Source organism: Mastigoproctus giganteus, chromosome 5 (genome assembly GCF_048544385.1).
Source record: "Mastigoproctus giganteus isolate SK-2022 chromosome 5, ASM4854438v1, whole genome shotgun sequence".
Taxonomy (NCBI): domain Eukaryota; kingdom Metazoa; phylum Arthropoda; class Arachnida; order Uropygi; family Thelyphonidae; genus Mastigoproctus; species Mastigoproctus giganteus.
In genome coordinates this window covers 193000323-193015280 of record NC_143579.1, presented here as the reverse complement: position 1 = coordinate 193015280, position 14958 = coordinate 193000323, and the positions used below count along the sequence as shown (strand labels likewise).

Below are 14958 nucleotides of genomic sequence, written 5' to 3'. Positions count from 1 at the left end.
TTATATGAAAAATGGAAACCGAACTTTAATGCTTCTATATGCATGGTTTTACACATAGGAAACAGAAATTCAAATGTTATTACAAGCTAGGGGTGTGGAGTTAAAAGTGATCTAAGAAGACTTAGGGGTTATGATTTAGTCAGGCATGAAATTTACCATGCAGACAAAATGACATTTATAGGCAAAATGATGACACACTCCTTTGCACAACATGACAGTAGACTTGATTATAAAAAAAAGACATTACTTTTAGAAAGGGTAATTGTAATCAGTTAGTAAGGGGTGGTAATTGATTTCAATAAGAAAAACAGCTTAAAAAGTGTGTACAGAAAAGTGCGACAGTCCACAAAAAAAAATAAAAATAAAATAAATAAATCAATCATTCATACTTTCCACAGAGCCAAAAGTGCTGGAAAAAGGTGTGGTGGAGTTTTTTTTTTTTTTTTTTTTCTTTGCAGAGCAGAAAAAGGCTGCTTCCTTGCATCATTTGGAAATTATAATACTATCATAGTGGTACCATGAGCTTTCAAATGAATAATGGATTTGACTCTTTTGGTGATGCTATTGAATTTAAAAATTATATTTCTAATTTATGTTTGTTTACAGATAACAAAATGAGTCAACTCATTGATCCAATGAAGGATCTTGCCATTAATCCTAGTTTGCTCCTGTTTATATAACAGCTTTCATGGAGAACTGTTATTAATTGTCATCTCTAAAGTGAATATATGTCCAAGCCCTCTAGACACAAGTTATTTCAATACCTGCATTGAAATGTAATCCCTTGCCGACCCCATATAAACGTGGGAAAAAGGTGAAGATAAAGAATAAGAAGAAAATTGAAGTGTAATCCCACCTACCTTTATTACTTTTTTTTTTTTTTGTTTATTATATTTTAAATTAAGCAAAATCAAATAAGCAGATATATACTGAGTAAATTATCAGGGTTTGCACAATAAATGATGGTGGTTTTTTGTGCACAATTTGAGAGAACATGGGTTCTTGCTGCAAATTAGTTTGATTCACCAACTCAAAAAGATTTTGTACACAGTATTTCTGTTTATTCATCTCAAAAGTCTTTTCTTGTTTAGCACTCATTGCAACATAACCTTCTAAAAAAAAAAAAAAAAAAAAAAAAAATTCAGATAACAAACTACTGAATATCTAAATAAACAAACATACAATGAATAATAACATTTTTATTCAAACATAACTTTACCAGATATATTTGAATAAAAAATTTAGTATACAATTAAATTATTTTCAAATCTGTGTTTAAAATGCACTGGAAGAAAAAATTTGGTATCATAGCAATGATACCAAATTTCTGATATCATTGGTATGATACCAAAGAAAAAATTTCTTGAAGAAAAAATTTGGTATCATACCAATACTACAGTCTTACATCTCTCTCTCTCTCTCTCTCTCTCTCTCTCTCTCTCTCTCTCTCTCTCTCAGGGTAACTCAGATTTTTCCCCTCCTTTTGGCTGGTGGAGCAAAAGCCTCAGGCTTTCCTGCACCATATGGCTAATGATAATAATAGTAGTACGGCATACTAGCACTTAAAAAAAAAAGTTAAAATTGAGGAAATCAGGGAAAAAAAACTGACATGGGACCAAAGAAAAGGCACCATGTTTTCCTGGTTTTGAAGCCTTACACTAAAAGCATTTGCATAATTGATTCACGTCATTAGTAGGAGAAATATCAAAATTAAAATTAAACTCAAACTTTATGAAATCCGACATTTTCTTTGCATTAATGTGGAGAGGAAATATTTTTAAAATTTAAAACAAAAAGTGATATTAATAGATGGAAAATAATAATAACCTGTGTCTGTTGTATTTCTGAATATGGGTATTCTTAAAAATAGAAAATGCTCTGAAAATGATACTCTGTAAACAAAATAATAAAGTGCAGCAAAATTTATCTGAACAAATTATGATTCTTTTTAAATAATATATTGATTTATTATTCTGGTTAAGCTATTATTATTAGTAAGTCGTAACCAATAATAATTTAAGACACAACTAATTTTTTTTAAATAATAAGAGTGTGTATAGAAATCACTCTTCCTTTACAAAAAAATAATAAAAAATAATAACAGCCTGACCAGAATAATAAATCAATATATAAAGGCAAAACTGGTTACTTAATATTTACTCACTTTTTTTATTGTTTGGTCAATTTCCTTCATAATGCTTTTTATACCCTTGCAAAATTCAAGTAATTTTCCAGAAGTCCAAGTTAGCATCTTTAATCCTGGTTGCAGAGCTAAATCTACCTAAATATAAACAATCACAGGTTTTATAATGTCAGAATGGCAAAAAAAAAAAAAAAAAAAAAACAGAGAGAGTAGTTAAAATTAAAGTATTTCTCTGTCAGGAACTGAAGGAATAAATAGATAACTGGACGCACTGGCCTCTGTGTGCACTAATTGGCATTAGTAGTGACACATGATGCAAAAAAAAACAAAAAACAAAAACACTCTCCATTTCACCTAACCATTCCCTCCAATGGTTTGTCTAGTTCTTCCTTGAATTTATTTAAGCTATCAACCTCTACAACAACAGATGGTAGTTTGTTCCAGCAATCAACCATCCACTGACTAAAGGCAAACTTCTGCACATCTATTCTGTAACCATATTTTCTCAATTTGAATTTGTGCCCTCTCATGTGTACAGTCTGGGCAAGAGGAAGAATCCCATTCATATCTGCCTGCACAATTACCCCCAGGTCCTTTTCATTCTCTACTGTCAGTGTAGTACCACAGATTTGATACGTTACTCTGGGGTTGCTGTTTCCCCATATGTAGTACTTTACATTTGTCAATGTTAAACTTCATTTGCCACCTCTCAGCCCATCTGCTCAACCTTTCCAGATCCTGTTGCAGTAGCATAGTGTTAGTAGTGTCCTTTACACCCTGCCAACCTTTGTATTGTCTGCAAACTTGGACATTAAGCTTGATATACCATCATCAATATTATTTATAAATACAGAAAACAATAATGGATGCAACACTGAACCCTGAGGGACTCCACTAATAACATTAGTCCACAATGAGCAGTGTCCATTGATTACCACTCTCTATCTTCTCCCCCTCAACCACCCCTTTATCCATAGCAGCAATTTGCCTCCAATGCCACACTGCTAAAATTTGAGCATCAGTCTTCCATGCACACAGTATCAAAAGCCTTTATAAGATCCAAATATATAATATCAAAGTTATTCCCTGCATCCAGTTCTTTTGTGACTGCATCATAGTATCCAATCAAATTGGTCAGGAAAGACTTCCCCTTAACAACACTACGCTGTGTCCGAGCTATAACTGAAGTCTTGTCTAGATGATCCTGCATTGCTTATTTAACCAGTGACTCCATTAATATTCCTGGAACAGAAGTTAAACTCACAGGTCTATAATTACTTGTGTCAGCCTTTGATCCTCCTTTGTGAATTGGGGTCACATTTGCACATCTCCAGTCTATGGGTACCTCTCCTGAGTCCAAGGAAGCTCTCATAATTTTTGCTAAGGGTTTGCTTACTTCCTTTGCTGCCTCCTTTAATATAACTGGATAGATCCCATCCACCCCAGGTGCCTTTTCTTGTGTTTATCTTTAACAATTTCTCCTCCACTTTACTCTCAGTCATTACAAGATTATCTAGCTTACTGCCAGAGTTGAATACACCTCTGGCATTCCCCTCGCTGAATAACTCCTCATGTGTGAATGTCAATGCAAAATATTCATTTAGTTTGTTAGCTAACTGAGCAGGATCATCAACAGTTGAACCATCGATATCAAGTGGACCAATCTGATTCATCCCATTGCTTCTAGAGTTTACATAAGTAAACTCTAGAAGCAATGTTTTTCTTTGCATCCCTTGCCAAAGATTTCTCGTAATCTGCCTTCACCTGCCTAACCTCCTTTGTAACTTGGTTACAGATCAACTTATATCTATCATAGGCTTCTGTGTCATGTGTTAATTTATATGTATCCCATGCATTTTTCTTCTCTGCCATATGTCTCATTAGTTCATCTGACATCCATTTAGGCAAAACCTTGAAAAATATTTCTTAGTTGGTATGTAAAGCCTAGTAGCTTCCAAGATAAGTTCCAAAATGCTTCCCATTTTGAATTTGCTGTTGGTAACATCATCAGTTGGTTCCACTGTATGGAATTTAAATACTGTCTCAGACCATCGTAGTCGCCTTTACAAAAGCAATAACCCTTCACTTTACCCCTCATGGTAGTTACCTCTTTGAGTAAATCCCACTTCAGCACACTATGATCACTGACACCTAGGGGTTCCTTTATCTGCAGTTTTATTAATAAGTTTTATAAAATATCACTTTCCTAGGATCACTCTTTTCTAAAATTATTTATGTGGCAGTCACATGTCACATAATTGTATAAAAACCTATAAAAACACATCCTTTCTCACCCCCCCCCCCAATCTGGTTAGCTTAATCTACACTAGTCCAAAGCCATTTAAATTAACTTCAGTACGCTAATACCCAAATTGGTGACAAACTTATAAAAATCAAACAATTTCAAGACATGACAGAAAAAGCAAATCTTACAACTGCAATTAAAATCAGATTAGTTAAATTGCATAATGAAGCAAATTCTAGTCTTTTTTTTTTTTTTTTTTTTAACAGCATGCCATTATGCTGTTAAAAATATACTGCACATTTAAATCCTTTAAAAGCATATAGTTTTAAATATCTTGATATCAAAAAATATTGGCTCCTTTATATTCACTGAACTCATCCTGTGATACGAGGGTGGTTCAATAAAGAACTGCCCTCACCTACTTCCACATATCGCAGAGTAATGATATTTTGTGTGTACCATATCTGTGTACTAAAGGTGTAAAATTTGAGCCCTGTGTCTTAATTTGTTTTTCTTTTACAGAGCTGAACGTATGACAAAGTAGCATTATGGAGAAATCTGAAGCTAGAGCTGTAATCCAGTATCTGTTCTTGAAGGGGAAATCTCCTAAAGAAATCCATGAGAGATGACTGCTGTATATAAGGATGAAGCCTCATCCTATGGCAATGTAAAGCACTGGCATAAACAGTTTAGGTTTGGTCAGACATCAGTAGAATCTGAGCCCATTCCAGATCATTCCCATTCAACCACTGATGACAGCACGATCAGAAAAGTGGTTGTTAATCATGGAAGATCGCCGGATATCTGTGCGTGAATTCTTCCAGGAGTTGAAGATCAGTGTGGGCTCTGTTGAAACAGTCCTTCATGACCAACTCCATTTATGGAAATTGAGTGCAAGATGGATTCCCCGATTATTGAATGGTTTCCAGAAGGCTGATCAACAACAGAAATCACAAGAGTTATTAGCCGTGTGCCAAAAAAATGAGGAAGACTTTTTCTCTCATCTAATCACTTAGGACGAAAGTTGGATACACCATTTCGACCCTGAAAGTAAAAAGCAGCCCATGGAACGGCAACATCGTGGTCCTCCCCCCCAAGAAGGCAATGGTCCAAGCGTCAGCAGGAAAGGTTTTGCTGATAGTGTTTTGGGATGAGAAAGGCATAATAATGACTGATTATCTGCCAAAAGGTAGAACAATTACAGGTGCCTATTATGCCAACTAACTCAAAAAATTACGGGAGAAAATCAAAACATGCTGTGAGAAAGCTTCAAGACAATGCCCCAGTTCACATTTCTGAAATTGCAACAACACAAGCAGCCACTTTTGGATATAAAATACTGCCCATCCAGCCAACTCACCCGATCTTGCACCATCAGACTTCTTGTTTCCTTCCCTCAAATCATTTCTTCGGGGGACCCACTTCCCTGACGATAAGACACTCATTTCTGCAACAGAATCATGGTTCAAAGACCAACCTCACTACTTCTACAAAAATGGCATCCATAGCCTCGTCCATCAATGGGAAAAATGTGTAAATCTGCGCGGTGACTATGTAGGGAAGGACTAAAACCTGTGCCAAGAATCAACACGCTAGCATCTCTGCAGCTAGGTCAGGGCGATTCTTTATTGAACCACCCTTGTAACTGTAATTGCCATATGTTCACTTAAAATAACTGCATATACTTATACGAGCTGTGCTCGTATAAGTATATGCAGTTATTTTAAGTATATTGTCCATGGAGATCAAAGGCATCTCCGTAGCCAGGTGGGAAGGAGCAGCAGTGCGTAGCACACGCTTCTTGATTAGACTGGGGTTCGAGCCCGTCACCACCAAATACGGAGGATGCGGAAAGGTCAGGGAATGACCACCGCATATTCCCGGAGCAATATGGCCTTACTTGCTAATGCTCCTAAAAAACCAAATAACAAATAATGGATATCAAATCAGATTCTGAAATGAGTTAAAGCTTAGAAAGCTCATTTTCTTAGAAACAAACAACAGTGCTACCATACACAAATTCAACTAATAGACTACATCACATCTTTTAAAGTATTAAAGTGATAAAATAGTAGTGAAATCTATACACAGATTATTACATTTTCAATATATATATATATATATATATATATATATATAAAATAAAATCATCTGTTTGTCCCCCCCCACACACAACATCATAAACTAAGCAATATCTCCCTACCAATATCTGATTCCCCCCCCTCAAACAACATCATCAATCTACACAAACATTCACTATAAATTATTTTCAACATTTAAAACATCCTTTTGAGATTGAGGGTAAGATATATGAGAAATTAAGATTCATTTCATTCCATTTTCATTTTGGCATGAAATTCTGTTGAAATGAAAAATAAAATTAAAAAATATCAAAACTGTTGACATGATGATTAACATTCCTTAAAATTATTCATTAATGAAACTACAGATCAGATTCTGCTCCCTCAAAAATTTTTGCATTCAAAAATCTCACAGAGATTTTTGAATGCATCTTCCTACCAAATTTCATGCCAATTCAACTGTTCAGGCTACTCCCTGATCCTGTGGACAGACCTAGAGATACGTTAGTTTCTCCTTTCTGTACAAATTGTGTACAGAAAGGATAGACAGGACAGAAAGGGAGGAGGGGATATGCTGTTAGTTAAGAAACAAATTCTAAGGAAGTGCATCCAATTGATGTGGGTGGACGATGCAATGTTGAGTCTGTTTGGTGTGACATAAGCACTGGGAAAGGAAAAATGAGAGTAGGCGTGTGTTATAGGCCTAATGAATCTGATGAGTATAATGAGCAATTGTGCAGAGAAATAGAGTGGGGCAGTAAATTAGAGTGTCTTATAATGGAGGATTTTAATCTCCCAGATACTGACTGGAATTGGTGGGTTGGTCACTAACACACTAGCAAGGCTTTTGTGGATTTATTGGATGATTGTTTTCTACAGCAGCATGTTCGGGAGGCAACAAGAAGGAGTAATACTCTTGATCTGATTATCAGTAGTGAGTCTTCATGCATAAAGAATCTGCCGATAAAGGAACCACTAGGTGACAGTGATCACAGTGTGCTGAAGTGGGATTTACTCAAAGAGGTAACTACCATCAAGGGAAGGGTTTCTGCTTTCATAAAGGTGACTATGGTGCTCTGAGACAGTATTTAAATTCTATACAGCGGAACCAACTGATTATGTTACCAACAGCAAATGTAAAATGGGAAGCATTCAAAGAATTAATCTTGGAATCTACTAGGCTTTTAGCATTAGCATTAGTAGAGGCATATGATGCAAGAAAGCAAGCTTAGGCAAAAAAAAAACCACTTCCACTTCACCCCTCCGTTCGTTCGAAATATCTGTCCAGCCAAGCCTTAAATTTATTTAGGCTATCAACTTCCACGACAAGGGATGGAAGTCTGTTCCACCAACAAACTACCCGCTGGCTAAAGGAAAATTTCCACACATCTATCATACATCTGTCTTTCCTCAATTTGAATTTATGTCCTCTCAGGTGATTATGCTGAGAAAGAAGCAGAATCCCATCAGCATTGAGATGCTCGAACCATTCAAGGCTTTGTACACCTCTATCAGATCACCTCGCCGGTGCCTAGTCTCCAGACACAGTAATTTGCAAAACTTAAGCCTTTCTTCGTAAGAGCCTTTGTTCCATTCACTAATCTTGTTGCACCCTTTCTATTTAAGTGTATCCCATCCCTGCAGAAGCAGTCTCTCCTATTAGCAACCAGAGACCACACTGAAAAAAATTCTACCCTGTGAGCCTTGCAAAATCTCTCCAGGGCCAAATTGATTGACAAGGCTTTCATCATATGCTGCCTCCTATCACGTATGAGCAGAATTGGAGACACATTCAAATTTATTCCTAACTCACAACTTTTTCCCAGCACTGACCTGTACTTGTTAAGTAAATTTGCAGATCTCTTACTCTTAAGGTCAGTAGTGCCAATCTCACTGTACAACAATATCATCTTTTGTGCCCTTAAAAGATATCTGCTCTACAACATCATCAACTTTTGCTCCTGGCAGACATACCCTGGTCCTGTTCCACCTATCCTTTTGCAAATATATGTTCCTTCTTTCCCTGACAATAGAGTCACTGACAATAACTAGTTCCTGTGGGACCAGTACATTCTACCTTGGAGATTGCCTCTGTGTTGCCCAACTCAATGCCAGAGCTCAGGAGTGAGCTCTGGCATTGAGTAGGGCAGCTGAGAGCTAGATGGGCCCCTCATATTAATTTATTCAAGGGTATTTACCCTACACCTCAAACTCTCATAGACGCCCATCAGAATGCCGAGTTGCCGCCTAATTTCTTCGCAGTCTCTGCACCTAGCACACACAAAGACATCCTCATTGGCTAAATCATGTCCTGTTCTAGACAGATGTGCAAATATTTCAAATTTCACGCATTGTTTTAGACTGTGCTGCGTTGGAGAATCACCCCCTTCAGTTCTGCCAGGAGCCATGCACTCTGGCTGTTCTGTGAATGCTGCTTTGCTGCTCTGGTCTGGGTCATGATTCCATTAAAAATAATTTAATTAACAATGGCCTTGGAAAGATTGTGCAAGGCTCAAGGGGTAGAATTTTTTTCAGCCTGGACTGTACTTGTTAACAGGAGAGACTGCTTCTACAGGTATGGGATACACTTAAATAGAAAAGGTGCAAGAATATTTGCTGATGCTATCGAGGAGTGTTAGGTGGGTCGGAAAATTGCTAGCTTGGGGGCAGACAAAGACTAATAGAAACAGGTTGTTTGTTTGTTTGTTTGTTTGTTTTTGTTATTTAGGAGCATTAGCAACTAAGGCCATATTGCTCCGGGATATGCGATGGTCATTCCCTGACCTTTCCTCATTCGGTGGTGACGGGCTCGAACCCCGGTCTAATCAAGAAGCGTGTGCTACGCACTGCTGATCCATCCCACCTGGCTACAGAGGCGCCGATATAGTAACAGGTGCATGTATACTTGCGTGTACACCAATGCTAGGAGTTTAGTAAATAAATTTGATGAATTTGAGGTATTGCTCAAAACATCAAAGGCACATATTGTTGGGATATAAGAGACATGGTGTCACACAGATATAAGGAATGCAGAACTGGAATTTGGGGAGTACAATGTCTACAGAAAGGATAGACAGGATAGGAAGGGAGGAGAGGTTATGCTATTAGTTAAGAAACACATAAAATCCAAGGAAGTGAAGGCAGTCGACATCGCTGGAGAGTGGTATTGAGTCAGTTTGGTGTGACATAAGCATTGGGAGATCAAAATTGAGAGTAGGAGTGTGCTATAAGCCTAATGACTCTGATGAGTATAATAAGAAACTGTACAGAGAAATAGAGTGGGCCAGTAAATCACAGAGGCTTATAATGGAGGGAATTTTAATTTCCCAGATACTGACTGGAATCTGGGGGCTGGTCACTCGCACACCAGCAAGGCTTTTGTGGATGTATTGGATGATTATTTTCTACATCAGCATGTTCGGGAGGCAACTACAGGAAGTAATACTCTTGATTTGATTATCAGTAATGATTCTTCATGCATTAAGAATCTGCAGATAAATGAACAACTAAGTGGCAGTGATCACAGTGTGCTGAAGTGGGATTTACTCAAGGAGGTAACTACCTTTAGGGGTAAAGGGAAGGGTTTTTGCTTTCGTAAAGGCGACTACAATGGACTGAGACAGTATTTAAATTCTATACAGTAGGACCAACTGATGATGTTACCAACAGCAAATTCAAAATGGGAAGCATTCAAAGAACTTATCTGGGAAGCTACTAGGCTTTACATACCAACTAAGAAATATTGTTCAAGGTTTAGGCCTAAAAGGAAGTCAGATGAACTAATGAGACAGATGGCAGAGAAGAAAAATGCATGGGATACATACAAATTAACACGTGACACAGAAGCCTATGATAGATACAAGTTGATCTGTAACCAAGTTACAAAGGAGGTTAGGCAGGCGAAGGCAGATTACGAGAAATCTTTGGCAGGGATGCAAAGAAAAACAGCAAAGAGTTCTTTACTTATGTAAACTCTAGAAGGAAGGGGATGAATCAGATGGTCCACTTGATATCAATGGGTCAACTGTTAAAGATCCTGCACAGGTAACTAACAAACTAAATGAATATTTTAAATCAACATTCACACACGAGCAGTTATTCTGTGAGGGGAATGGCAGAGGTGTATTCAACTCTGGCAGTAAGCTAGATAATCTTGTAATAACTGAGAGTAAAGTGGAGGAGAAATTATTGAAGATAAACACAAGAAAGGCACCTGGGGTGCATGGGATCTATCCAGTTATATTAAAGGAGGCAGCAAAGGAAGTAAAAAAACCCTTAGCAAAAATTATGAGAGCTTCCTTGGACTCAGGGGAGGTACCCACAGACTGGAGATGTGCAAATGTGACCCCAATTCACAAAGGAGGATCAAAGGCTGACACAAGTAATTATAGACCTGTGAGTTTAACTTCTGATCCAGGAAAATTAATGGAGGCATTGGTTAAAGAAGCACTGCAGGATCATCTAGACAAGACTTCAGTTTTGGTCGGACACAGCATGGTTTTGTTAAGGGGAAGTCTTGCCTGACCAATTTGACTGGATACTATGATGCAGTCACAAAAGAACTGGATGCAGGGAATAACTTTGATATTACATACTTGGATCTTAGAAAGGCTTTTGATACTGTTGCACATGGAAGACTGCTGCACAAATTTGAGCAGTATGGCATTGGAGGCAAATTGCTGCTATGGATAGGGGTGGTTGAGGGGAAAAGACAGAGAGTGGTAATCAATGGACACTGCTCATTGTGGACTAATGTTATTAGTGGAGTCCCTCAGGGTTCAGTGTTGGGTCCATTATTGTTTTCTGTATTTATAAATGATATTGATGATTTTATATCAAGCTTAATGTCCAAGTTTGCAGACGATACGAAGGTTGGCAGGGTTGTCGAGGACACTACTGACACTATGCTTCTGCAACAGGATCTGGAAAGGTTAAGCAGATGGGCTGAGAGGTGGCAAATGAAGTTTAACATTGACAAATGTAAAGTACTACATATGGGAAACAGCAACCCCAGAGCAATGTATCAACTCTGTAGTACTACACTGACAGTGGTAGAGAATGAAAGGGACCTGGGGTGGTTGTGCAGGCAGATATGAAGTTCTCTGAGTAGTGCAGACGGGCTGCAAGAGTAGCTCATGGTGTATTGTCAATGATATATAGGAATTTTTCTAGCAGGGATAAGGAGGTGATTATTCCCTTGTGTAAGGCAATGGTCAGGCCACACGAAGAGTACTGTATACAGGTCTGGAGGCCTCATTTCAAGAAGGATGTACAGAGAAGGGCAACAAGATTAGTGAATGGAACAAAGGGGTGCTCTTACGAAGAAAGGGTTAAGTTTTGCAAATTACAGTGTCTAGAGACTAAGTACCAGCGAGGTGATCTGATAGAGGTGTATAAAGCCTTGAATGGTTTGAGCATGCTCAATGCTGATGGGATTCTTCCTCTTGCTCAGAATAATCATCTGAGAGGGCATAAATTCAAATTGAGGAAAGACAGATGTAGGATAGATGTGTGGAAATTTGCCTTTAGCCAGCGGGTGGTTGGTTGGTGGAACAGACTTCCATCCCTTGTCGTGGAAGTTGATAGCCTAAATAAGTTTAGGGCTCAGCTGGACAAGTATTTCGAATGAACAGAGGGGTGAAGTGGAAGTGGGTTTTTTTTTTTTTTTTTTTTTGGCTGATGCTGCATAAGCTTGCTTTCTTGCATCAAATCCTCTGCTAATGCTGATGTACTTTAATAAGATTAATTAATTTTACTGATTAATTGATAATACTATAGTAATCTAACAGATTTCTAATACAGTGCTACGTTTTTCACTATCTAGCTTTACGTTAACCTTATGCTATTGTTTATCGTATACTTCCTTGAATGTTTCCCATTTAGAATTTTTTATTTTATTATTATTATTATTATCTGTTTATTTCCATAAGGAACCACCCCGGGACGGCAAAGTGCCAGGAGGGTGCTAAGTACATATCAGGGTACGAGATACTACGTGCAATTGGTTACATATACTGTACACGTAGTCTCGTCCCAAAATATTTTGTACACATTTTATGTTTAATACATACATTTTATGTTTAATACATACAGTATTTACACATTTATGATTGTGTACAAACATTATACAGCTCATATATTTACAATTCATTAATAATTCCACATATAACTTACCTATTTACATAACTGTTACAGTTATTTCTGTTGGTAACATCATCATTTGGTCCCACATTACAGAATATAAAAACTGTCTGAAACCACTGTAGCCACCTTTATGAAAGCAAAACCCCCTTCCCTTTATCTCTGATTGTAGTTACATCTTTAAGTAAATCCCACATCAGTACACTGTGATCACTGCCACATAGTAGTTTCTTAATCTGCAGATTCTAAATGCATGAATAATCACTGTTGATAATCAGATCAAGAGTATTACTCCCTCTGGCTGCCTATGCTGCTGTAGAAAACAGTAATCCTTTGATCCATATCATAAGACAAATATATGTCTATAATACTTCCCCCCCCCCACCAACTAGAAGTTTCCCTGAAGCCTAAGATATCCTTAGATGCTGGCAAAAACCTCAATAATGTTTGCATCACCTTTGTTCAAAGAATACCACCGTCTCTACAAAATAAATTTTTTCTAACAACAAGTGCGTTCTTTCTATCTACACTAGTGATTGCCCTAATTATCATAATTGATTCGATTATGGAAATTTGATTATAGTTACTAACTAATAATCTACTATGTGATATCTACTGATACCTACTGATATCTATTGATACCTCAATCAGTGGCTGCTTTTCACTCTGGGGATGCTATAAAGTTACATTAAATTGACTTTGTTATAAGATATGGTATTGCAGAGCCTGATCTACAAGGTGGTTCAGAATCTGCAATTCCACCGCTCTCTTCCAAACATAGATGGTAATAATAATAACAAGCAAGTTAAAAATACTACAAAACATTAACTGGACATTTACCATTAACAGACTTCGGTAATCTTGAAATTTTATTTAAAAATAAAATCCATTCTTTGGCTTTTATTTGTTGAAAATAGATTAATAACTTTTTCATTCAAGTGCACTGTTAAAATCGGCACTGCTTGTTCTGCAGTTCCTTTGACTTGTTTTATCACTGCTAAAAAATGTGCATTGGTAACCTGCCAACTAGGCATTGACTCAACTACTGGGGCCAAAATGTGGAACTGTGTAGCACACAGTTCCACCTGACCTATGGTTGAACTTCAAAGTTGAAAACGACTTCGTGTTTTTATTCATTTCTTAATGAAATGATTTTTGAAAATAGATGATGAGTATACTATATACAGACCCTCTATAAAAAATATTCATTTCATTGCACTGTTCTTTACAAAATTCCATATAACTCTGTTGACTATATATTTAGATTTAAAAAGCTGGGGTGCTGCAGTTCTGCAGTACCTACCAACAAGCCACCCCTAACCTCAATCTTGTGTAACTTGAAACTACCTGTCTATGATGTTTGTCGAATTATATTTTAGAGATTGTTATTCTTAAAAGAAGTTAAAAACTAATGGACTGCACAATGGATTAAGCCAATTAATTCTTATTTAAATTAACATGCAAATTCTTGTAAGCAATGTTTGCTCAAATTTTGGTAATAACTTAAAATATAAAAATGCATTGTTTACCTTCTTCAAGAGTGGAGTTAGAAGTGCAGAAAATACTGCAGGTATTTTCCTCTGGAGAGATTTATAACTATCCACAACTTCCTATCAAATGAAAAGAATATACAGCGTGAAAAAAGACATATTACATAATTATAAAAAATGTGTGACCGGCCAAATACATAATTTTAACTTATATACTTTATCTAATAATTTATGAGTCACTGATATAACATTCACTTCAAACAGGATATTAATGAGATGTAATCAGTATTTGTCTACAGTGAACTAAAAATTGTCTGGAATAACCAGGACATAGGTGATTTACAAATTTTCCAATTTTTAGAAATCTGATTACATAAACCGTTTAAAAGAGACTCTCTTTCCGTCAAAAAAACAATTTGTTATTTTAATTTTTATTTTTTTGTTCAATTATATGCATTGGCTATTAAAAATCTTCATATCTTCAATCTCCAAAGTTCAAAGAGTTAATAATTCTTTAGTGATATAAAGTCATCAGCATTTAATTCAGCAGTGGTTGCACTACACCTGACATGTGTAGCACAAAAAGAATCTTTGTGCAAAAATTTCTGGTTTAAGGCTAATGGGTGAAACTTTCTACTTTCTACTTTCCTAAATATTCTGTTTTGCTATACCAATTTCTGAGTGAAATTTTATAGTATTCAGTATTCACAACATAATTGTATGAGAACACACACAGGGCTCTGCTTTACCACTTTTGCAATTTTTTTTTTTTATGTGTCTTCAGATGTGTTTGCCCTTAGAAAAAAAAAAACAAAAAAAAAACCAACAAAAAAAAAATATATATACATACATATATAT

General features: G+C 36.6%; 1 protein-coding gene across 1 annotated transcript in view; it reads right to left on the bottom strand.

Moving 5' to 3' along the window:
- LOC150085960 (dynein axonemal heavy chain 8-like) overlaps window positions 1-14958 on the bottom strand; it is a 1559705-nt gene that overhangs the window by 1279916 nt on the left and 264831 nt on the right. The window contains exons 16-17 of the mRNA XM_090374756.1: window positions 14140-14220; window positions 2165-2281 (exon numbers count right to left, since the gene is read on the bottom strand). Of these exons, the coding sequence (XP_090230882.1) occupies window positions 2165-2281; window positions 14140-14220 (198 nt within the window). The remainder of the gene's footprint in view (window positions 1-2164; window positions 2282-14139; window positions 14221-14958) is intronic.